The following is a 24,658-nucleotide window of genomic DNA, read 5'->3' as shown; positions in this document are numbered from 1 at the left end:
CTGGGAAGAAATACCTGGGTGCATGCATTTACAGTGCTCGTGTGCAAGCTTGGGGCGGGCAGGGTGAAGAGACTGCAGTGGAATGGCGTGACGACGTTGTCGGTTGCTGTATAATCAGCGTATTTCAGTTAAACTTGGCCCTTTTCTCATTGTCAAAAGCCAGACTATATTTAGATGGACCAGGGGAGAGAAGAAGGCAAGAAACTCTGCTGTACCGATTCCGGGAAGCCTTTCTTTTCTGCCACCTCCTCAGTTTTCAGTCCTGACCTACCTCGGTTAAGATCTCATCTTCCTTTCAGCTTCTTCTCTCAGTGGCAACAACCCCTCTTTGCAATTCCTTGCAGCAGATGAGCTCCTGGGATGGCCTGAAAGATAGGCCTGTGCAGAAACTTCAGAGGGGCACACAGGGTGTTGTACCTGCAGAAAATGAAGGCCACTTCTCCCACGAGCACCCTGGGGATCAGCAGAGGTGCACCAGGAGCGGCAGTGACCCTCTTGCCCCTCAACTTGCTGAAATACGCTTGGCTTTTCAATACCCACAGGGTGGCAAGGTTCCTGGGGACAGTGAGCTTTGTTTTAATGTACTAATAGGAAAATGGCAAAGGTCATTTCACTCTAGCCCTCCATACTGGACAGATATCCTGAGTTAAGGAATGGCTAAGAATCCTATTGGAGAGCAAAGCAAATGAATATTTAATTCCCTAAATACTTGAGACAGCTGCCACCATATCTGCATTTTTCTCTGTGTTAGGCTTCTTAGTGCTTTTTTCCTTCCACTTTAAACCACAAGGGTGTGCCTAAGCCTAAATCCCAGCTGCCATACCTCTATAGTCAGAAAGGAGAGGAATAGGGTGGAGTCGGGGAGGGGGGGGGGAGGCGGCGGCGGGGAGCACTGAAGAGCAGGGAGCCAATGACCTCACAGTGGGTTATCAGCACCCATTAGAAAGTCTGCCTCCTGGAATCGGAATCGTAAATCTCTACTGATGGCATTCTTTGCAATCCCGATGCATGGCTCAGCAAGAATAAATGTGTGCGCCCTCCTCCCTGCCAGGCTAGCATTCAGTGCCGGCCAAGTGAGAAGCACACAGACCCTTAACCATGGGGGCCCATACCTGCTTCTCTCTCCAGGCGGTTCCTTCCCTTGCCTCAAATCAGATGCATGGAATGGAATGTTATTTTAAATGTGCAGTCACTCAGGTTTGGGTGCCAGGTCGAAATTGTGCAACAGCAGCTTTTGTTGGGCTGAGAAGTTGGAGCCTGGCCTTGCCTCTCACAGAGGAGGTGAAGCGCAGGGTTTTGCCATTAAGCCTTTCCAGTGCATCCCAAAGACACCAGTTCCAGCGCTCATTAATGGTTGTAATGCAGCTGTAAGTACTTTTTCTTGATCATCCTTTTGTTCCCATTGGTAAAGTCGGTTTCTTGAGAAGAAAAAAAGGAGGAAACCCTCTTCGGCTTCTTATGCCTGATTCTTCTTGCCTTTATCTGAGGTCCGTGGGAGGGAGGGGAGCCGGGGGCCTTGGCTTCTGGTCTGAGCCATGAGCTTGCCATAGCAGGTCATGTTCTAGGTGTGGGTTTTATCACCTGGTACATTGAGCATTGGGATAAATGATGCTTAACATCCCCTCTAAGCCCTAAGTCCTTGCAGCTTTGATTCTGGGACCCAGGCAGAAATGGTTTCTCCCAGATCCCTGTGGATTTTGCCAAGTTTGAGGACATTTAGAGGAGCTGGCCCAGGGTGGAGAGTGCCCTCATCCTGATGGGGCTGGGTGTTTGGCTAGGTGGCTTTACTCTTTACCCACTGTTAGAGCTGGAGCACTAGACATTCTATGATGTTGGATGTCCATGTGAAAACTGTCCTGCCTGCCTAAAATGTCACCCATGGCCAGATTGGAGTATTTAGTTTACTAGGGTAGCTCAGGGGGTCCCTGGAGTGGAAGCAGCATTCAGATGTGAAATGCTATCCATGTGAGCAACCATCTTTTCTGATGCTAAATGCTGCCTTTGCAGGAAATAGCTGTTCCCTCTTGATAATGGAAAAATGTAGTGGGTTGGAGCTTGGGGTTCTAGTTCACCGTCCCTGCTCTTCAGGGTCTTGACCTTGACCAGCAATGGGCTACGTGATATGTGATTTTTAGAGCCCAGGCTCAAAAACTATTCCTTGCGTCATCCTGTTGGTGCACAATGCGAAAACTATTCCTTGAGATTTACATGGGGTAATTATCTTGTCATTTTCACTAAGTTCAACTAAGAGTTAGTGGCTTGATCTGCCTTCCTAGCAGGCAGAGAGCTTTGTGGAAGGTAGAGGAGAAGATGGGAGGAGTGCAGAGAGGCAAGAAGCAGGAGGAATGAGTAGCACCCCAGAGACACTCGCCTATTCCATTGAGCTAGCAGCCCTTTCATTCCAGCTGGAGGGGCTGTGATGAGCAAAGCTGCAATTCGAGTTCCCCTGTTGCCAAAGTCCACTCCTACCATCTGCCTGCTTCCTGGGTTTGCCTGTGCTGGGGCCACTTCTGTCAACTCTTGGTGCATGGTGCCCACCTTGCCTCCTGCTCTATTTCCAGATTGCTCTGAAGGCTAGTTGGGCCTGACCTCAAGGAGTCAGTGATGGTAATAGTGCAACAAGGCGGGGGTTCCAAGACAGTTGACTGTCACATCACCAGTGCACAGCTTGTGCAACTAACAGGTGCTAACTCAACGTCAATCAGTATGTGAATGGCAGTGAGGCCATATATGTGAGTGAGTAGCAGGCACAGAGGGTTCCCACTGGGCCTGGAAGAACCACAGCTTGGGCAATATTAAGGTCAAGGTAAGTGCCCATCAGGCAGAGAAGGGCATGAGCAGAGGGAAACTGTGTACAGTGTTAGCCAAGACAGTAAAATAGCCAGGAGTACAGGAATTCCTCTGAAAATATTAGCATGGTGGATGTATAATTACTGTGCCAAGCTGCCAAGACTTAGTTGTTAGCCAAATATCCTGTAAACTATCTGTGCCTGCCTACTCTTGCCTTACTGAGAAAGAGAAATGTTCCCATCTCAGATCCGGTTTATTTTGTAATGCTGGCACCTCCTGTTTTTTGTTCACTAATTGTCTAAATTGGCTTTTGTATATGGCTCAGAATGGTTAAATTAAATGGTTAATTGGTCATTTAAAAAGGAACTTTACATTCTTCTACAAACACACCTGCCTTCTCAAATGTAGCTCTTTTGCTGGGAGGCAGGGCTGTCGCTGCTGGATTATAGGCTGTTGGTTCTAAAAGTCTTAGTCTTGAGGGGGTGGAATTCAGGGTTGGAGAACCTTGGATCCAAGGGTTAACCTTGGGGGGTAGCCTGGCATGCATCACAGGCCACTGGTCTAGCTTGTCTTCCATTCAGGACATTAATCGGGATGAGACTTTCCATTCAGTGCCGTTGTGTTACTGCTGCTAATGTTAAAAAGAAAAAAAACAAAAACAAACTGTTGAAGCAAAACATACATAGACAAAAAACACATGTGTGCTCTGAATTTTCCCAAGCTGGACACACCTAAGTAACTGCAGCCAGATCAGGAAACAGGACACAGCCAGGTGCCGCATGCCCGCTTGGCAGTCCTTCAGTCTCACTGTCTCTAAAGGGTGACCTGGCTGAATTAGTTTCATCTGATTTTGTACTCTACACAGATAGAATCATACAGTGAGAACCCCATTGTGTCTGGCCTCTTTACCTAAATACTGTATGAGATTTGTCCATACCCCTGGGGATAGTTCTAGTCTGTTTCTCCCCGTCGGATTCCATTTTGCTCATTTCACAATGGCAAAACGGAAGCCCTCACTCCATCAGTCATTGAGGGACATCCTTGTAAAAATAACTTCGAAGTTGGAGTTCCCATTGTGGCACAGTGGTTAATGAATCCAACTAGGAACCATGAGGTTGTGGGTTCGATCCCTGGCCTTGCTCAGTGGGTTAAGGATCCGGCATTGCCATGAGCTGTGGTGTAGGCTGCAGACGCAGCTCAGATCCCGAGTTGCTGTGGCTCTGGTGTAGGCCAGTGGCTGCAGCTCCGATTAGACCCCTAGCCTGGGAACTTCCATATGCTGTGGGTGTGGCCCTATAAAAGACAAAAAGAGCAAAAAAAAAAAAGTAATAATAACCTTGAAGTTGAAAGTGCTACACAGTGTAACGTATTTTTGTAGTTTGGGAGAGAATAGAGTTACTTGCAGTGGAAAAGGAAGGGAAGAGCCAAAGGGTTGTAGTCTCAGATGGGAAGGAAGTAGTTCAGCTGCAAAGATGGGAAGTGTGGCTTACAGGGAGCAGGGTGCTCTTGGAATCTGGTGAGTGGGGAGTTGATAAACGGTGAGGTCAGTTGGCCTGTGGACCACACCCATAGCTTTAGTTCTTATACTTGCTCTGCTAAGCTCCTCTGCTTGATGGCAGAGATCTCTCTAATTCTTTTTTTTTAATCTTTCTATTTTTTAAATTTTTTTATTAGTCAAATGAATTTATCACATCTGTAGTTGTATAATGATCATGGTATGATTTCACAGGATTTCCATCCCACAACCCAAGCAAATCCCCCCACCCCCCAAACTGTCTCCTCCAGAGACCTTAAGTTTTCCAATATCTGTGAGCCAGCATCTGTTCTGCAAAGAAGTTCAGTCTGTCCTTTTTTCAGATTTCACACGTCAGTGAAAGCATTTGATGATGGTGTCTCATTATATGGCTGACTTCACTTAGCATGATAATTTCTAGGTCTATCCATGTTGCTAAAAATGCCGGTATTTCGTTCTTTTTAATGGCTGAGTAATATCCCATTGTGTATATGTACCACATCTTCTTGATCTGCTCCTCTGTCGATGGACATTTAGGTTGTTTCCATGTCTTGGCTATTGCAAAGAGTGCTGCAATGAACATCGGAGTACATGTGTCTTTGCGAGTGGTGGTTTTCTCTGGATAGCTGCCCAGGAGTGGGATTGCTTGATCAAATGGTAGTTCTATGCTTGGTTTTCTGAGGAATCTCCATACTCTTTTCCACAGTGGTTGCACCAATTTGCAGTCCCATCAACAATGTACTAGTGTTCCTTTTTCTCCACACTGTCTCCAGCACTTATTGTTTGTAGACTTTTTGATGATGGCCATTCTGGCTGGTGTAAGGTGGTACCTCATCGTGGTTTTGATTTGCTTTTCTCTAATAATGAGTGATGTTGAATATCTTTTCATGTGTATTTTGGCCATCTGTATGTCTTCTTTGGAGAATTGTCTGTTTAGATCTTCTGCCCCTTTGTTGATGGGGTTGTTTGTTTTTTTGGTATGGAGCTGCAGAAGGTGTTTAAATTTTAAATTTTAATCCCTTGTCGGTTGAATCACCTGCAAATATCTTCTCCCATTCTGTGGGTTGTCTTTTTGTGTTGTTTAGGGTTTCCTTTGCTGTGCAGAAACTTTTCAGTTTGATTAGGTCCCATTTGCTTATTTTTGTTTTTATTGTCAATACTCTAAAAGGTGGATCTGAGAAGATGTTGCTGTCATTTATGTCAGAGAGTGTTTGGCCTATGTTTTCCTCTAAAGTTTGATAGTGTCTGGTCTTATATCTAGGTCTTTAATCCATTTTGAGTTTATTTTTGTGTATAGTATTAGGGAGTGTTCTAATTTTCTAATTAGTTCTTACTCACTGTTCACAAATTCACCAGACATCCTCAGTATTCTCATCAAACCACCTTCATTTTGCTGGGAGGTGATTGCTATGGTCCAGGAGTGAGCCCCATGTTTTCTCCCATCAGGCGCTGGATGGGGATTTCTCTGAAGACAACCGCAATAAGTGTCGAATTGCCACTGCCCCCTTGATTGAAGCCGTGGAGAACTTGACAGCATTCGCGTCCAACCCTGAGTTTGTCAGCATTCCTGCCCAGATCAGCTCTGAGGTAGGAAATCTTTGCAGCAAAGGTATTATTAAAGTCTTAACCTAGTTTTGAGTGGCATTGAATGAGTATGAACACAAACTCTCTCTCTCTTGGTATGTAGGGCACTAGTATTGTTATCAGTGATGATACGTGTAGAGTTAATGAATCTCAATATCCATACATCTCTTTTCTTCCTAAATTTTTTTTTACTATTTTTTTGGGCTGCACAGTGGCATATGGAAATTCCCAGGCCAGGGGTTGAATCAGAGCTGCAGCTGCTGGCCTATGCCACAGTCATAGCAACGCAGGATCTGAGCCTTATCTGTGACCTACACCACAGCTCACAGCAACACCTGATCCTTGACCCACTAAGTGAGGCCAGGGATTGAACCTGCATCCTCATGGATAGTAGTTGGATTCATTTCTGCTGTGCCACAAAGGGAACTCCAATTCCTAAATTATTTTATTAAAGTATAGTTGATTTACAATATTGTGTCAATTTCTGCTGTACAGCAAAATGACCCAGTCATACATATAATATATACACACTTTCTATCATATTATCTTCCATCACATTCTATCACAATAGATTGGATATAATTCCCTGTGCTGTACAGTAGGACCTCCTTGCTTATCCATTCTAAACGTAATAGTTTGTATCTCCTAACCCCAAACTCTCGGTCCATCTATCCCCCTCCACCCCCACCAACCATCCCTCTTGGCAACTACAAGCCTGTTCTCCATGTCTGTGAGTCAGTTTCTGTTCTGTAGACATCTCACAAGAGGGAATGTCTTGGCTTTATAAGTTGAGAGCAGTCTCTCTGCATAGGCTTGGGGCTGACTCTTTCTTGGTATGTGTCACACTCAAAAAGGATATTTAAGGAGTGAACCATCATCCTCACCATCTAGACCTCATGTGAGCCAGTCTCCATAGGTCCCTACCCTCTGTCTCCATTCAAAGGACAGCAGTGGTGACTTGGTAAAGAGCAGGACCTTCCAGGGTCCACGTCATCCACTTCATCTGTTGCCCTTGACCCCAACCTGCCCTTGACCCTTCTGCTCTTTGGTCTCAGGGCTCCCAGGCACAGGAACCAATCCTGGTCTCAGCCAAGACCATGCTGGAGAGCTCATCGTACCTCATCCGCACCGCACGCTCACTGGCCATCAACCCCAAAGACCCGCCTACCTGGTCTGTGCTCGCCGGACATTCCCACACTGTGTCTGACTCTATTAAGAGTCTCATCACATCTATCAGGTTAGTATCTCCTCCAGAAATTGCAGGGGACCTGCATCCAACAGGGCAGGAGGGGGATAAATCCATCAGGACTTTTATTTGATGGCAGTGTTGATCATTATTATCATCTTTCTCTTTACCTCTTTGGAAGAAGTGGTAGCCCTTGTCACAAGAATATAAGTTAGATACTGTTCTACACATATTACCTGTGTCACATTATGTGTTCATCACAACAACCTTGTAAAGTAGATGCTGCTGCCACTGTCTCCATTTTACTGGTGAGAGATTTCAGGCAGAAAGGCATTTAGGTAACAGTCCCAAGGTCATCCCCAGGCCTGATTGCTTTAGTCCCAGTCCTTCTGACTATTGTACCATATTGTGCACACCTTGAAACTTAGGCAGAGAGTACCACTGTTTATTTAGCAGGATTTTGGGTTACTCTTTACTTTGCTAATGAGATAGAAAGAATATTCTAGGTCCCACAGTAACTCTGGGCATCTCTAACCTCCTTCATAACAGTAGGAGCCTGAAAAATCATCCCCTGAAGAGATAAACATTCCTGAAGTTGAGCAAAGTTAATACCTCACAACACGGAATGCATCCCTTTTCTTAGGTATATTTTGCTTTTTTCTTTTTTTCTTTTGTCTGTCTAGGACCTCACCTGCGGCACATTGGAGGTTCCCAGGCTAGGGGTTGAAGTGGAGCTATAGCTGCTGGCCTACACCACAGCCACAGCAACACCGGATCCAAGCTGCTTCTGCGACCTATACCATAGCTCATGGCAATGCCAGATCCTTAGCTCACTGAGCAAGGCCAGGAATTGAACCTGCGTCTTCATGGATGCAGTCAGATTCGTTTCCACTGAGCCACATTGGGAACTTCATATTTTGCTTGTCAGTTGCTTTTGAGACTCAGGACCATATTTGATTTTCTTTGTGCCTCGCAAAGAAAAATCCACAAAATATTTTGACTCCTGCTACAGCCAAGACTTTGTGAATAGTATGCAATGAAGAGAGCATAGTATAGTTGCACCGGAAGTAGTACTGACTTTTTTTGTTTTAGATGAAGATCCTATGCCCAAGCAAGTGAATAAAGAATCCAGATTGCCCTAAATTGTTTCATTTGCAGTTGCCTGAGATGGAGGACAGCACCCTATCCTTCCCACAAGAAATAAGTAGATAGAATAGAAGTTGTAAGAAGGTCTTGGGCTATGCCACGCTAGGATTAGGGTTCACTCCCTAAAGCAGTGGAGTGGAGTAGATAGTATACAGGGACTCCTGGCCCACCAGTGCTGGAGCAGGTTTTTGGAATTGAGCTTCATGGAGTCTGTGTTTGACTTGCTCTGTCCCTTCCAGGGACAAGGCTCCTGGACAGAGGGAGTGTGACTACTCCATTGACAGCATCAACCGGTGCATCCGGGACATCGAGCAGGCCTCTCTGGCTGCTGTCAGCCAGAGCTTGGCCACGAGGGATGACATTTCTGTGGAGGTGTGTATGCTGGGGCTCCGTGGCCAGCTTGGAAGCCTCTGGAAGTACTGAAGAATCCCAACATTAGGCTTTGGGGATGGGGGAGTGGCACCAGTGTGTTTGTAATGCAGGAGTTTCGTCATTGGACCACCTTCCCCTGGAGCCAACCTGGGAAGTTTTTGGAGGCGGTAGAGCCAACACTGAATAGAGGACGGTGGTTTGGCAAAGGAACATGGGTACTGTGAGGGTAGAAGGTTCAGATATACCTGAAATCTGGAGAAAATGATCATTGTTCAGTAAGAGTGTGTCACTAGGCGGGGTTTCCATATTCACGTTGGCACATCAGTAGAGCGTTTTGAATGCTTCCCTTCATATTTCAGTGGTGCACTTTTTTGACTAATGGGCAGATTCAGAACTCAATCCTTTGTGCTTGGTTCATCAGAGATAATGGATTCTGCTCTGAGTTACTCGATGTCTAGCATTGGGAGACCTTTTGTGTTGTTTTGATTCAGAGCCACTTTGCCCTTTCTTGTCCCTTTTTCCAAAGTTGAAAATAGAAATCTCCTGCTTTGCCCCTTTGAGTTTTTTCTACTACGCATTCAAAGGCCCCCCGATTCATACTTTTTCCGTTGAAAATGCCTGATGTTCAGAAGGTGCTTAATAAATATGGATAGTCTATTTGCTGATGTTTCCCTACTGCCACTGAACTCACCAACCGTGAACTTCAGCCCCTGTCTCTAAGTGGGGCGCAGAGGTGGAACTGCCCATTTTTTATTAACAGAACTGTCTGCTTCACTCCAGCTGCACCCGCCTCCCCCATTTCCAAGGAAGGAAAGAAGAAATAAGCATTCTCATCCTGTGCGCAATGTTAGAATTATTATTAACCTGTTAGTAACCTGTTAGGCCTTCCCAAGTGCAGCTTCATGAACAACCATCAACTGCACACCCTGTAACTAGCACTCTGATGAGGAAACACAGATGACCTCCCACCCCCGGCGACCCACTCCTCGCAGGCCCCCCACCACCCGCTCCTCGCATCCCCATCCTTTTACCACCCCTCCCAAAGTGTATCCTCTCTCATGCCTTCCTCCCTGGGAAGAAAATCCCTCCCATTTATCTGTGTGTGCTTCCTACTTACCCCACACTTCATTTAACCAGCCCTCCATAATAAGACATTACTGGAATAATCCTGCATTCTTAACTACAGTTACATGATGAGTGGGAAGATAAGTAATTCGCTAAAGAAGACCCTTGGAAGTGTGGAGCTTTCTGTCCACCTACCTCCATCTCTCTAGATCTTTTTCCTTTGGTTGCCCAGGATTTTGTTTTCAAGTTTGTGGTTTAGGCTGCTCCTCTCATGGACGAAACTCTACTCAAAGCCCCCCGGCCCTCAAGCAGCATTGCTGGGAGCCTGAGTCTCAGTTCTGATGAGCAGAACACTATCTTTTTGTCAGGAATCACCCCATTCTGTGCTGGCGTGTGCAGACCTCAAATGTCCAGCATTCTTTTTTTGGGGGGGATGCAGCCACGGCATGTGGAGGTTCCCAGGCCAGGGATCAAACCCACGGTACAGCAGCAACCCAAGCTGCTACAGTGCCAGTGCTGGATCCTTAACCTGCTGAGCCACCAGGGCTTCTGATCTACCAGTCATAACTCTGTGGAGTTAAGCGCTTATGAAGAGTCCCACTAAAGGCTCTGATCTTCACCTCTGCTAGTTAACACTCTCCATCTTTGAATTACTGGCCTCTCCACACTTGAGTATCATCTGGATCCCCTTCCCCCCCTCTTTATGGGTATACTTTTTTGGGACGGAGATACTGATCTGTCTTTCAAACCTGAAAAGAAATGCCCTGAGGATAAAATTTACAATAATAGTATCCACATCACCAAAAACAATGAGCTGAGCTCCTGGCCTAAGTCCAGTGGGAGGCTCACCTGACATTCTCATGGTCTGCTGACCAGGAAATCGTCCTGCTTTGAGAGAGCTGATCTCATTGTCAGGTCACCCTTCTTCCTGCTCCCTGCTTAAGGGGCTTTTAGTTCTGAGGACACAGCGTGCCGGATCAGACCCACCACTAACTCTGCACTTGAACAGAGAGCTGCCTTCCCTTCTTGGAAAGCCACAGTGGTCCCACCTTGTCAGTAATTCTGCTGAGTAACCCAGAGTAAAGACAGCAGTAGCATCAGTTGTCACTATGCTTGCCAGGAGTGAGAAGCCAGTAGGAAGTGTTCCCCTGGCTGCCTTATGTCCTCTGTGGGTGGAGGGGGATCTAGCCCAGAGGAAGTGGGGGTCCCTGGGGCCAGTGGCTGGATGGTATACCCAGGCATTTTGCTATCCATTTCTTGTGGTCTCCTTAGCTTTCACATGGGTCATTTTGAATCAGTACAACCACATGGGGTAAACTTGACAGCTCTCTCCTTGCCAGGCCCTGCAGGAGCAGCTGACTTCAGTGGTCCAGGAAATTGGGCACCTTATTGATCCCATTGCGACGGCGGCTCGGGGTGAAGCGGCTCAGCTGGGACATAAGGTAAAGGGCCCTGGGAGCCTCCTGCTGAGAGTGTGTGGGAGGGGGCTGGGGGACAGTTGTGATTGATTTTGTTGTTTTTGTTCCCAAAGCCTCCTGGTAGGCATTATGCCTGGCTCAGCGCTGGCTTACATTAGAGGAATGCCATTCGATCTCCTCCCACAGCTTCTCCAAAAATGACCACCTCAGGATCTGTTTTCACCTAGCACTGGGACAAAAACTGCTGGGACATTTTTCTGGTGGGGGGTCAGACATTGCAGCCGGCGAGGCACTTACCTCGCTGTTGCTCTTGACCTTCGCTCGGACAAGCCAGGGACTAAAGTTGGGGCTCCTGGCCTGGTGTCTGCCATCGTTTGTCCCTGCTGGCCAGCCTCAGTCTGGTGTGTTTAAGGGATGTTGTTCCTCCATGGGTTCTAATATATGGTCCAGGTTCACACGTGAAGAAGCAAAGCAAACTTGCTGACTTCGCCCTTGACCACTAAAGCCTCCGTGTGGCCACTCTGCTCAGAACGTCACCCCAGCGTTCCTACCACATGGCTGCAGGTGCTGAATAATGCCTTGCCTCTTGGGGTTCATTTTGCAAATCCTTCAGAGAGAGTTCGCTTGTCAAGCAGCCTGTGCCTCAGCGGAGAGAGGGCAGACATTGGCTTTTAACAACCTGCAGGGTTTCCTAGCATTTATCAGTGCAGCCGCCCTTATCGATGATCAAGAAATCCAGTACCCAGAATCTCCTCTGCAGGTATTGATTTTAAAAAATCAATATGCCTGCTTTTTCAAATTACAGAATAGCTTAAGGGCCCCCTAAGCGTCCTGCTGGTTCTAAGGAGAGGTGTTTGGGATTTTTAACTGGCCAGTGTCTCTCTGCCTTTAAGTGTGGTGAATTTCATCTTTCAGCTCAGAGTCCCTTTTTAATAAGAAAGGCTGGACACTTGAAGCTGTTTGCAAGGTGGGGGGTGTCCTGGGGGCCAGAGCACTGCAGATGTGACCCCTGCGGAGGGAGTGAGTTTGACAGAGCAGCCGGCCTTCGCTGCAGCAGTTACCTTTGATTCCAGTAGGAATTTCATGAGAAAATATTTCTGGACATCTAGGGCAGCTTATCTCTGCAGATAAGCTGTCAGTATGGGGGATTAATTCCTGTGTTGTTGGATGCATGTGAAGAAAGGTAACACATTTGTGTCATCTGAGTTATAAATTGACACTCGGCCCTTTGGCTTAAGGAGCCCCACCTTCTGAAAGGGAGTTCAGGACAAATGCAGCCTAGCGGCTCTCCATTCAGAGAAGTCATGGGCTGGTGGTTGATATCCACGTGGTTCCAGTGCTTCACGACAGTGTCCAGATAGGGCCCCAAGTCAGCAGCCTCAGCACTGCGTGGGGGTGATAAAGACACCACCTGGGTTGGTTTCCCACGCTGCTGTAACAACATACAGCACTGGCGGGCCTTAAACAACGCCAATTTGATCCCTCACAGCTCTGGAGTCTAGAAGTCCAAAGTCAGGGTGCTCGCAGGGCTAACTGTTTTCTGGAGCCTCGGGGGAGAGTCTGTTCCCGGCCGCTTCCAGTGTGCCAGGGCTCTTGGCATTCCTTGACTGAGTCTTGCCAGTTTCTCTCCATGGTGACGTTGTCTCCTGCTTCTCCATCTTTCCTACTGTCTCCTCTAAGGACACTTGTTAGTAGGTTTAGGGCCCACCCAAGTAATCCAGATGATCTCATCTTAAGATTCTTTAATATACCTGCAAAGACCCCTTTGTAAGATCGCCTTCACAGGCTGCAGGAATTTGGACATGGATGTACCTTTTTTTTGAGGGAGGTGGTCACCAATCAACCCACTTTTCCACCCTTGGCCTAGGGACTCAACATCAGTTACTCAAAGTTCTCTGCTTTTTTTTTTTTTTGTCTTTTTGCCATTTCTTGGGCCACTCCCGCGGCATATGGAGGTTCCCAGGCTAGGGGTCTAATCGGAGCTGTAGCTGCCGGCCTATGCCAGAGCCACAGCAACGCAGGATCCGAGCCGCGTCTGCAACCTACACCACAGCTCACGACAACGCCGGATCATTAAACCACTGAGCAAGCGCAGGGACCGAACCCTCAACCTCATGGTTCCTAGTCGGATTCGTTAACCACTGCACCACGACGGGAACTCCTCAAAGTTCTCTGTTATTGTAACTTCTGCGCTAGCCCAGGTGAGGAGGTCACCTGTTCTGTCATGTCCCTCAAGACCAGAAGGTGTGAGAGTCCCTGCTAAAAGCTTCCTAAATGCAGGAAAAGTCCCGTCCCTTCAAAAGACCTTTGCTGCACAGTGTTGTGAAGAATAAGGACCCCTAGGGTGCATGGAGTGATTACTCCCGGAGGCCTTGTGCGAAAGCTTTTGCAAATGCTGACTTAATCCCCCTAACATCTTAACAACCTACTGCTGTTACAGAGATGGACGCTGAAATTCATTAAGAGGAAGCACTTTGCCTAAGATTTCTTAAAGAGGCATTGGCAGGGAGGATTCGGATCTAGGGGCTCTGAAACTCAAGTTTATCCTACCCACCACCCAGCCGTCCTCCCTCCAGAAGGAAGTCGGACACCTGTTTAGTTGTGTTTTCTTAGGCTCAGCACACAACAACCCTTGACATTTTACAGTTGAGATGGTAAAATGTACTGTATTTTTTATAATTTTTATTTTTTCTATCATCGTTGGTTTATAGTGTTGTGTCAGTTCTCTACTGTACAGCAAAGTGACCCAGTCACACATACGTATCTTTTTCTCACATTATCCTCCATCATGCTCCATCGCAAGTGACTAGATAGAGTTCCCAGTGCTATACAGCAGGATCTCCTTGCTTATCCATTAAAATGTACATTAAAATAGTAAAACTAACTTCAAAAAAACATGTCAGATTCTAATGCATTAAGCATGTCGACTCTTTAGGACTGACAGAGCCCATCTTCAGCCCTGACTTCTGATGACCCATCATGGCACTGCTCCCCTTGTTGTCGACACCAGTGCCCTTCTTGAGGAAGAGGGGATGAAATCCAACGTGGCTGTGAAGGCCAGGCTTTACATAGAAGCCATTGGCTGAAGCAAGGACTGAGGTCCAAAATCCAGCAAGCCGTGTGCCTTGGCATTAATCATATCTGCCCAGACTGGGGGCGGGGGGGGGGCTTTAACATGCACATGAAACACCATAAGGGCAAGCACCCCTGCTCAAGTGCTTGAAGCCTATCTGTAAGATACCTGTAACTGGGGATAGAAACGCAAAAGTGTGTTTATTGTTAGCTGATAGTCTTTTTTTTTTTTAGGTTTTTTTTTTTTTATTGAAGTATAGTTGATTTACAATATCATGTTCATTTCAGGTATACAGCACAGCGATTCATTTTGTGTGTGTGTGTGTGTGTACATATTCCTTTTTAGATTCTTTTCCCTTATAGGTTACTACAAAATATTGAGTAGAGTTCCCTGTGCTACAGTAGGTCCTTGTTGGTTACCTATTTTATATATCGTATGTGTATACATTAATCCCACACTCCTAATCTATCCCTCCCTCCCCCTTTCCCCTTTGGTAACTGCAACTTTGTTTTCCATGTCTGAGAGTCTGTTTCTGTTTTGTAAGTAAGTTCATTTGTGCCATATTTTAGATTCCGCATGTAAGTGATATCATATGGTCTTTGTCTGGCTAACCACTTAGTATGAGAATCTGTAGGTCCAAGTTGGCCCATAGTCTTGTCTCACTATTTGCTCCAATGAACTTGAGTATTTTGGGCCTCCACCTTGCCTCAGCCCCAGCCCTGCTTTGTTGCTGACCCAGTGACTGCCCTTGTGAAGCCATCTTCCCACCCACATCCCTGCCACCCTCGTTCTTCCTCCACATGATGAGAAGGAGCTTTAAGGGAACTTCTAGCTAAAGGTTTGAACTTAAATACACCTGATGGGAATAATTTAGCAATTAGTGATTGCCACATGAGCTGAGGCATTGAACAGAAAAGTATGATCAGTGTTTTATCTGATTTTATGTGTTTTACCTGAGTGGGAATAGATGATGGTATCTGAAGCACATACAGCAAAATGTTAAAATCTGATATTACGGATGCCAGGTAGCTGGGTGTTGCTGTGTTATCAGACTTTATTTTCAACACTTTACAAAACAAATATGTAGCAAATGAACTTCTAAAATGCAGTATTGCAGCCATAGCAGAACTGGAGTAAAAGTGACAAATAGCGGACAGCAGGGTGGTGGTAGAGCCACTGGGCTGGGGAGCAGGATGCCTGGTCCCTGTCTCAGCTCCACCACTCAGCTGTATGGGGTTGAACAAGTTACCTCACTCATCTAAGCCTCGCTTCTTCACTTGTGTCTACCTCATGCACATGTTTTGGAGATTAGCTGAAGAAATGCATGGGCATAAGCATTTAGCAGAGTCTGGCATATAGGACACACCCATATAAATGTTTGTGGCATGTGGCCCTGTAGCACCCAGCTTGTGAGCTTTGGTGAGCCATACAGCCAGCCCTCCATACCCGTGAATGCAGAACCCACAGATTCAAAGGGCCAACTGCATGATAGCATTTTGTGTGAGAGGCTTGAGCACCCGCTGATTCTTGGTGTCCATGCGAAGCCCTGCAGATACCAAGGGACACTGTCTATGGTGTGGTCTACTGGAGACGGGCCCTTGCTGCTGCAGTACTTAGCTGTCTTGCTAGGCTTTCTTATTTTCCCAGGTTGAGCTAATCATAAACAGAGCATCTCAGCTCATGTGAAGCATTTTTGCTTTTTTTGCTGTTGTTCCTCAAGTCCAAATGCTTGGGGCAGAGGCAGCTGGGTGGGCTTGCTGAGGGTACCTTTATTCTCAGGCTGCTTTCCTCACCTTCCCTGCTCCTCTGCCCCACTCCTATCCTCCTTCCTTTTGAGTTTGTGGGACACTCATCTTTGTTCTTTCAAAAGCTATTTTTGAAATTAAAATTAATTAAATTAAAATTAAAAGCTGTAAAATTCTCACACCTAACTCTGGATCTCAGAATGAATTTCTTAGCACATCTGCCATGATCAGAGATGAGACAAAGAGCTCCCCAGAGAAAGTAAGATCCAAGCAAGATTCATTAATAAGTATTTCGGAAAGTAAATTTCAACAATGAGTAAGGTCTGAGGATCTAAAGTACGTATAACATGTTGGCTGTAATTCATGATTCTGGATGTAAAATAGGAAAAAAAAGTCAAGGCCAGCAGATCCGCCTCTCCTTTTGAGTCCCAGCCATCTCCCCCGCACCAGCAGAGACCCTGCAAAAGACACATGGATTTACATGATGCAACTGTGGCTTTTCTTTGTCTCGAAAGGTAACACAGCTGGCAAGCTACTTTGAACCATTGATCTTGGCTGCAGTGGGTGTTGCCTCCAAGATTCTGGACCACCAGCAGCAGATGACGGTCCTGGACCAGACCAAGACACTTGCCGAATCTGCCTTGCAGATGTTGTATGCGTCCAAAGAAGGCGGAGGAAACCCCAAGGTACAGTTCAGGATGTGGGGGGCTTGCTTAGGACACTGAGAAGCCATTACACATTCTTCTGTATCCCATCCCTCCAGTTTGTTTCCAGGGGAAACAACTTCAGTTTTTGGATGGTGGCATTTGATTTCAAACATGAGAAATAGGAAGTTCCTGTCATATAGGGAGTTCCCATCATGGCTCTGTGGAAACGAATCTGACTAGCATCCATGAAGACTCAGGTTCAATCCCTGGCCTTGCTCAGTGGGTTAACGATATGGCGTTGCCATGAGCTGTGGTGTAGGTTGCAGACACTACTCGGAACCTGCATTGCTGTGGCTGTGGTGTAGGCCAGCAGCTATAACTCTGATTTGACCCATAGCCTGGGAATTTCTATATGCTGAGGGTGCAGCCCTAAAAAGAAAAAAAAAACAAAAACAAATAATCTCTTGGGAGTTCCTGTTGTGGCACAGTGGAAACGAATCCGACTAGGAATCATAAGGCTGCGGGTTTGATCCCTGGCCTCGCTCAGTGGGTTAAGGATCCGGCATTGTTGTGGCTCTGGCTTAGGCTGGCAGCTGTAGTACTGATTAGACCCCTAGCCTGGAATCTCCATATACCACAGGTGCAGCCCTAAAAAACAAAAAGCAAAAAAAAAAAAAAAAAAACTTCTCTTGGCATTCCCAGGGATCTTTAAGAGGAAAATCAAAAAAAATAAAATAAAATAAAAAGGACACAAAACTTATAAGTTTTGTTTTGTTTTTTTCCCCTGACAGAGTGTGTAGGTAAGCATTCTTGGGAAAGAAAAACATATTGTGTGGTTATCACAGGAACAAAACCCATAACACCTGCTGGGCACCTGCTCAGTGTTAACACCCAGCTTGCACAAAGCAGACTGCTCTTGTTTTCCAGTACATGTCCTTTCCCTTCTTGGTACTCAAGTTCACCCCAAAACACAGTGCAAGGTCACCCCTGGCAGGTATTGCTATTGCCTGGGGGACAGTGATTTAATAGGAAAATTTCCCTCGCCAGTTTGCAAGTGCAACATTTCCTGATGTGTCACGCAGCTACTTTAAGTGGCCAAAGATGGTGGCAACATGTGCTTTTCTCTTGGGGACAATTTTGTTGGAGTAATTGGTTTACTTGGGAAACTGGCATGCACCGCAAGTTTCCTCAAGGTTCTAGAACCCGGAGAGGAAGTCAGAGGCACCTCCCACCACTATTACCCTCTAGTTGCTGCTGCCACATGATCATCTGCTCCCAATGGTCTTCACCTAAGCAGACTAACTTGAGGGAACCCCCCTAGAAATATTTGTGTAGGACACTGACCCACAAGCTATAGGGATCCATATTATACTTGTATTTATTTTTAGTATGTTTTGTTGTATCTCTGACATCTTCAGATCAGTTGCAAGGTAGAAGATTCTAGATTAAGAGTCAGAATCACAAAATAGTCATCTCAGAGCTAACAGTTGTTAACCACTGGGTCTATGTCAGTTATTACATCTTACATCCTTTTCCTACATAATCTTCATAAAAACTCTTCTACATCGGAAGGTTCCCATTGTACATATGTGGAAACTGAGACTGCTCTGCTGTGTTATCTGAGATGGCAGGCCAGGTGGATGTGGAGTCAGAATTGAGCTTGCGCTCTATGGAAACACAAACCAACTCAGCGCGGAGTGGGAGCTGGGCAGGGCCAAAAAGAGCAGCAGGGGAGAGGGCTGCCTGATCTCAACAAAAGGAAATTACCTGGCACATAAAAGGTAGCTAGCAGCATGCTAGGAGGAGGGAATGGTATCTGCAAAGGCAAAGGTAGGTTGTAAAAGTGTTGCGCTCTCTTTAGAAGATAGCACTCAGTCTGGTGTGTATGGATTGGGCAGAATGAGGGGACAGCAGGAGTAGACTGGGCTGTTATGTGACAAGCCTCCTCCTCCACACTAAGGAGCTGGGGACAGTGAAGATGACACATAACACGACACATCCATAGTCTGGAAACACCATGCAGGAAGCAGCATGGAGAGTGTCTTGGGCTTACATGCTTTATGTTCCACTTTTCCTTCATGTATCTGGCAACTGTTGAGAGACTCATTCTGGGGATGCTAAAGATATTGAGAGCCATTATCAGCCTTCAAGTTGTTCTGAGTCTTCTGACAAAATCAAGTCTAGTTGCTGAAGTGATGGATGGAGCAAGAAGGACCAGAATACCCTTTGGGCTGATAGGTTAGGGATAGGGGCCCCAGTCCCTCTCCTCCCTCGTCACACTGGAGGAGCTGGGACTCGCCGTGGGGACCCAGTTTGGGTTAGCTTTGCTCCAGGAATGTTTACTGCCATGTCCCCACCTCTACTTGAGGGGGGTTCATTCTTAGTAGAGTAATTTGAATTAGGAGGTTGCTGAGTGTTGAAGAGATGAGCACATCTGCTTGGACTGCAAATTCAGAGCTCCCCGTGGAATTCTGTGTTATGCCCAGGAGCATTTGTCGTCAGCACTGTAAGCTCTATGATGACATCCTTTGCTTGAAAGTAGCAGCTGGAGACCAGTGTGGAATAATTTTCAGTGAATAACCTGAAGTACCCTGTGATGAACTAAGATGTGATGAGTGACCGTAATTCAGGAGTTTGTATCCATCCCCTCACTGATAGCAGCTACCTGTGCTGTCTGCAGATTCCAACTGGCTTGTCACAGGGTGCCAAGTTGGCCTGTAGGCCCTTTCCTAAGAAGCCTAATGCAGAGACTTAATCCCCTTGGGTGCTGTTCTTTGGGAAGATATTTACTGGGTATTACTTGCTATATGTTAGCTGATGGATCTGTTAGATGTTGTAGTCCTTGTGTGCAGAGGGGATGTGGTCACATGTGATTAAAGGGTCATCCGTGGCTTTGATTTGACGAACAAATAGCATAAGCTGGATGCAGATCCCAGCTTTGCCTCTTGCTGGCACATTATTTCATTTCTTTGTTTCCTCATGTAAGCCTCATGTAAAACTGAATACCTACCTGGTGGTTGTAGAGTTTAAATGAGGTATTGTGCCTAACATAGTAGGTGCTCCCCCGCAAATTAAACACGGCCAGCCCCAGAGCCTGGCGTTAAAGAATCCCATGAGTACAAGGCATTTGCTGTGGGACCTCATGCTCATCCCACTAAGCCCTCTTCTACATGCATTCTTTTCTCCCCTTCCCTCTCCCCCCATCAGTTTCCTCCTCTATCTTCCTTGCAGGGCCCATCCAGCTTCTGCCTGTAACACTCCATCCAGCAAATACACAGCCCCATTTGCTGTAGGGCAGTCCTCATTATTAGAAGGTTTTTCTCCCTCTGCTGAAGTTGAGATCTGCCCCCTGTAGCCTTCTCCCATTTTCCAAACTCCTGTGATGTGTCTGACTGCTTTGTTGGGCTTTGTAGTTGAAACACTGTAATAAAGAAATAAGGCTCCCTTGGAAATAGACTTCAGACACATTTCCAAAAAAGAACAGAGTCTGATTTTTTTCTTGAGCTGAGAGGAGCAGTGACAAGGAGCCCCTCCAGATTCTAAAATAATAACCTCATTGTTGAGCCTGCTGACTCCACTGTCCTGACTGCCATCAGCCCTTTAAGCATGCCTTAATTGAGAGCCTTCTGTGTCTTTCCATGGCTGAAGCTCACGTGCTCGGGCAGCCTGCACGTGGGATTTGGCTGGGCTGTGTGATCAAGGTGAGGTTGGCCATCAAAGTCAGAGGAAACGGCCCTGGGAGAAGCTTGGAGTAATTGAAGGAGGCCTCACCGTCTCTGAGTTGACCCTTTAAGGATCTCCAAAACTTAACCGTGTGGAATAGAGGGCAGGCTCTCTAGAGAATGCTTCAGCACAAGCGGATGGGAAGGTAATTCATTTCTGGGACAGCCAAGAGCAAGGATGTGTTCTGGTAGGTTTGGATGCTCTAGTGTAGAAAAGATGGCCTGTACGTTTCCCATGGAGTTTCAGAGAACTGTTTTGTGATTCCCTGCTGACTTTATTGTGCAGCCAATAGTCTTCTCATTCTAAGTGAGGTTTATAAAAGTGCACACCTTATGTTTTGCTCCATCACATCCCTGGGGAAAGAGCTTTGCACCCTGACCCACTTGCCTCAAGCTAACCAATCCATGAGCAACATATTTCATATCTCATCAGATGTATTTGAAGAACTTTTGGGGATTCCCATGGCTTTTCAGTTCCGTAGGCTGAGCCAGTTCCTGAGGTGCACATAGCCTCTTCCTGGAATCCTTAGTTCATTTAATCATTCAAAAGGGGTATCATTTACCATCTCTCACAAGCGTCTTTGGCTTCTCATCTATCAAAGAAAAGCTGCGATTTTTGGAGCCTTTTGGAGGGGTCCTCTCCCCCTGAGGTGGGCCAAGGCAGCCCATGGCCACTACATGGGTGGACCCGGCCCCTGGTCCAGTGCAGTTCTGACACTACCTGGCGTTAAGTCGGATTCCCCATGTAGGGGCACAGGCCCCTGCTAGACTCCCCAATTAGGACAGTAGCCACGAGCTCCGGCGTTCCTAGACCACCCTCACTCTGACCAACTGGCTGCATTCCGGGGTTCTCGCTATCACTTAGGTTGAGTGATTTCCTGGAACAACTCAACTCAGGAAATTGCTCTACTAACAGCTATAGTTTTATTTTAAAGGATACAACCAGCCAAAAGAAGAGGCCCAGAGGGAGGGTGAGGTCTGGAGGGTCCCAAACGTGCAGCTTCCGTGTCCTCAGGATGTGTCACCCTCCAAGGTTACTGCCATGTGTCACCCACCAGGGAAGCTCACTCCAGCTTCCTACCCAGAGCTTTCATTGGGATTTCATTATGCAGGCTTGCTTGACTGAGTTCAGTCATATGACCAGTGATTCCATCTCCAGCCTCTTCATCTCCCTAGAGGTCAGTGGTCGGGATGAGAGTATGTTGTCAGAGCCTGTGTGGTCACTTGGGAAATGCTAAGGGGTTAAAGGCTTTCCTCCCAGGGACCTAGGACAGACTTGAGCCAGATATTTTACTTTTCAGCACTGGGTGAGGTTCCAGGGCTGGGCCTCCTCTAGTGGAAAGCTGCCAGGAATTGGAAAACATAGGCGAGCTAGGCCCTGGGGGCTCCAAGGGACACGTTTGGGAACTGGCAGCAAGTTCATGGGCAGGTGTGAGCCCACAATGGCAGAGAGAACGGGGGCTGGCAGATGCTGAGATGCTAAGCGAGGCGGCCCCCAGCCAACTCTAGGAATAGTAGCTGGTCCTGAGGCCCATTGTCTTTGCCACATGGTCCCTGGTTGCTTCACCTTGTTTAAAAGCCCCCTGGCTGAGGGGTGTGCAGGCTGAAACCTCCCCCTCATAGATGGCACATTTCCTAATCAAGGCATTCTTTTCAGTGGTGCTGATAAAACCAACCCGATCTAGCCGTAGACTCATTTTCCTCCTGCCTGATGGCCTAGGCTCAGCAGATGGCCAGCTGGTCAGTGGCAGTTGTCTTCCATCCACCAGGCCTGTAAGCTCTAAGTGCTTTAGCTCCTGTTGTTGAATTGCAACAGTCAGAGGAGTCCCTGCAGAGATAGTGTTCACCCCTTCCAGGGGACTGTGAGGAGTACTGGAGGTGTTCACACCATATCTAGCATCTGCATACCTGGTGCAGGGGTTCCCTTGGAAATGTTAGCAGCTGTCCTTTTTTTGCTGCTGTTAGGTGGTTTGATGTTTGTTGTTGTTCTGGACTTTCTGTCACCTATCATGAAGCATTGTCTGTAAAATGCTCAAATACCCGGCCCAAGGTACTTGATCGTAGGCTTTAAAACTGATATCGGAGTTCTCTTTGTTGTGCAGTGGAAGTGAATCTGACTAGTATCCATGAGGATGCAGGTTTGATCCCTGGCCTTGCTCAGTGGGTTAAAGATCTAGCATTGCTATGAACTGTGGTGTAGGTTTCAGGCACGGTTCGGATCCTGCATTGCTGTGGCTGTCGTGTATGCCAGCAGCTGTAGCTCTGATTTGACCCCTAGCCTGGGAACTTCTATATGTCATGAGGGTGGCCCTAAAAATAAAAAAATTTTAAAAATTAAAAAACTGATATGAAAGCCACTGTGTGCCCACAGTTGGCTCGGGTGTTGTGTACAAGTACACGCTAGCCTCTGGTATCTTGCCAGCACTCATGGCAATGTCATCAGGTTTTCTTGGTGCCATCAGAGGAACTGGAGCCTGTCCTCACAGCCCGAGTGAGCCCAGGTTGATGGCTCAGGAGCAGAAAGCGGCGGCAGCAGTAGAGGGGGTGGGGGGCTCCTGCTCTGACACCTCCCCTCCCAGCACATCTCTGCCCTCAGCTCTGCCACCCATGATGTTTCAAAGCCTGAAAACAGATGGCTCCATTTATTTCTAAATGAGTCTCTCCAGAGGGGAAATTTGCACCAACAGCCTTTGAAGGTTATCCTTGTAAAAGTGTCTCTGAAAATAAAAATGACTCACTCAGTACCTTAAAGCCACCTTCTGGAGAGGAGCAGGGTGAATTGTTTACAAGGAGCATGCAGCCTAGTTGGAGAGGTGGGGCTGGGGCTGGCCAAGAGGTAGTTGAAGGGGCAGGAGCTGTGTGCCAGGCACTGTACCGGACCAATCACACACGCCCTTTTACTCTTCCTCACAATGCACCTGCCTTCTCACCTCTGGGCCTTTGTACTGGCTATTGTCCTCTGCCCGGTGGTCTCCTCTCCCCGTCCCTTACCCCATGGACTCGGGCTGAATGTGGATTCTACCTCCAGGGCCCAGCTTCAACCTGGACACCTCTGCTTAGAAGTCTCTGATGCCAAGGCTGGCTTAGGAGCCCTTCTTAGGTGTTGTCCCACTTAGCTTTTACTACGTAAACAAGCCATCCTAAAATGTGACAGCTTAAAACACTCCCATTTTTGTATTCTCTCGTGTAGTTGCAGATCCGTTGAGCCCAGAGGGGTAGCCCTCACTCAGGGCTCCTCCTGCCATTGCAGCCAGATGGCCATTGGGGCTTGAACACCTGAGGTTCAGTCACTCTTGGGTCTGGTACCTGAACAGAAATCACTCAGACTTTTGGTGGCTGAAACAGCTGGGGCTCTGTGGGCACTCCTTTCTACTTCTGTGTGATCTCACCTTGCAGTCTGCCCAGCATTCAGCCTTAAGATAGCCAGCCTCCGTACGCGGTGGCTAAGGACTTCAAAGACACATCTCCTGAGAGTGAGCGAGGCAGAAGCTCTATCATTTTCCATTATGTAGCCTCAGAAATCAGGCAACACCGCTTGCTCCCTGTTTTTTCCTTTGAGGCCATTACCTTGTGATGACTCTGGCACCAGAGTTAATTCTCAGGGATGTAAGAGTCCAAAGGAAGGTTGACGAGGACAAAAATCATCAAGGAGGGCTTCTGGGAGGAGGTGGTATTGAGGCTGGCCCTTGAAAAGAGGGCTAGGATTTCGATGGAGCGGAGAGGAGAAGAGGCATACAGAACCAGTCCCTGCAGGCAAGAGCGTGAGAGGGTGGAGCTATAGGAGGCCAGCCGGGTGCAGCTGTGACACTGCACCAGGAAGGAAGGGGAATTTATCCAGAGAAACAGGCACCTCTTGCCCCATGGAGGGCCTGAGAAGTAAAGATGGACATGGGTCTGGTGAAGAGTCAAGGAGTCACTGTTCCTTGAGGTTATTTGTCTTGTTATCTTCTAAAGTAATTTTAGTCGTAACAGTCAATAGCTAATAGTTTTGTACTAACACAGTTGCCTCAAGAAGAATCACCCATGACTGAAAGATTTCACATCTCATCAGATGTTACATTTGGAAAACTTATCTCGATTCCTTTGGCTTTTCAATTTCACAGGCTAAGCCCATTCCCCTGGCTCACCTAGCTTCTTCTTGGCCTTCTCTTTCGTTTGAGCATCGAAAAGCGTTACCATTTACCATCTCTCACTGGGTTCCTGAGCTTCTCCTCAAGAAAAGATGCAATTCCTTGGGCCGTTTAGAAGGTTCCTCTCCCCCTAAGGACCATCAGGGTAGCCAGGGCCTCTGCACAGGGGCATCTAGTACCTGGTGCCATGCAGTTCTGACACAAACTACCTGACATTAGGTCAGATTTCTTGGGTGAGGACATAGTCCCCTACTAGACTGCTGTTAT

At 47.1% G+C, this 24,658-nt stretch overlaps 1 protein-coding gene across 5 annotated transcripts in view; it reads left to right on the top strand.

Moving 5' to 3' along the window:
* The window catches only part of TLN2 (talin 2), a 469,337-nt gene that overhangs the window by 378,258 nt on the left and 66,421 nt on the right, over window positions 1-24,658 (top strand). For all 5 annotated transcript variants that reach the window (XR_007133078.1, XM_047766192.1, XM_047766194.1 and 2 more), the window contains 5 exons: window positions 5,750-5,890; window positions 6,943-7,124; window positions 8,459-8,591; window positions 10,997-11,098; window positions 16,408-16,578. Coding sequence is in view for 4 of the 5 variants with exons in the window: in XM_047766192.1 (XP_047622148.1) it covers window positions 5,750-5,890; window positions 6,943-7,124; window positions 8,459-8,591; window positions 10,997-11,098; window positions 16,408-16,578 (729 nt within the window). In the remaining variant the exon portion in view is untranslated. The remainder of the gene's footprint in view (window positions 1-5,749; window positions 5,891-6,942; window positions 7,125-8,458; window positions 8,592-10,996; window positions 11,099-16,407; window positions 16,579-24,658) is intronic.

Source organism: Phacochoerus africanus, chromosome 2, assembly GCF_016906955.1.
Source record: "Phacochoerus africanus isolate WHEZ1 chromosome 2, ROS_Pafr_v1, whole genome shotgun sequence".
Lineage (NCBI taxonomy): Eukaryota > Metazoa > Chordata > Mammalia > Artiodactyla > Suidae > Phacochoerus > Phacochoerus africanus.
This window is presented reverse-complemented; position numbering and strand designations above follow the sequence as displayed.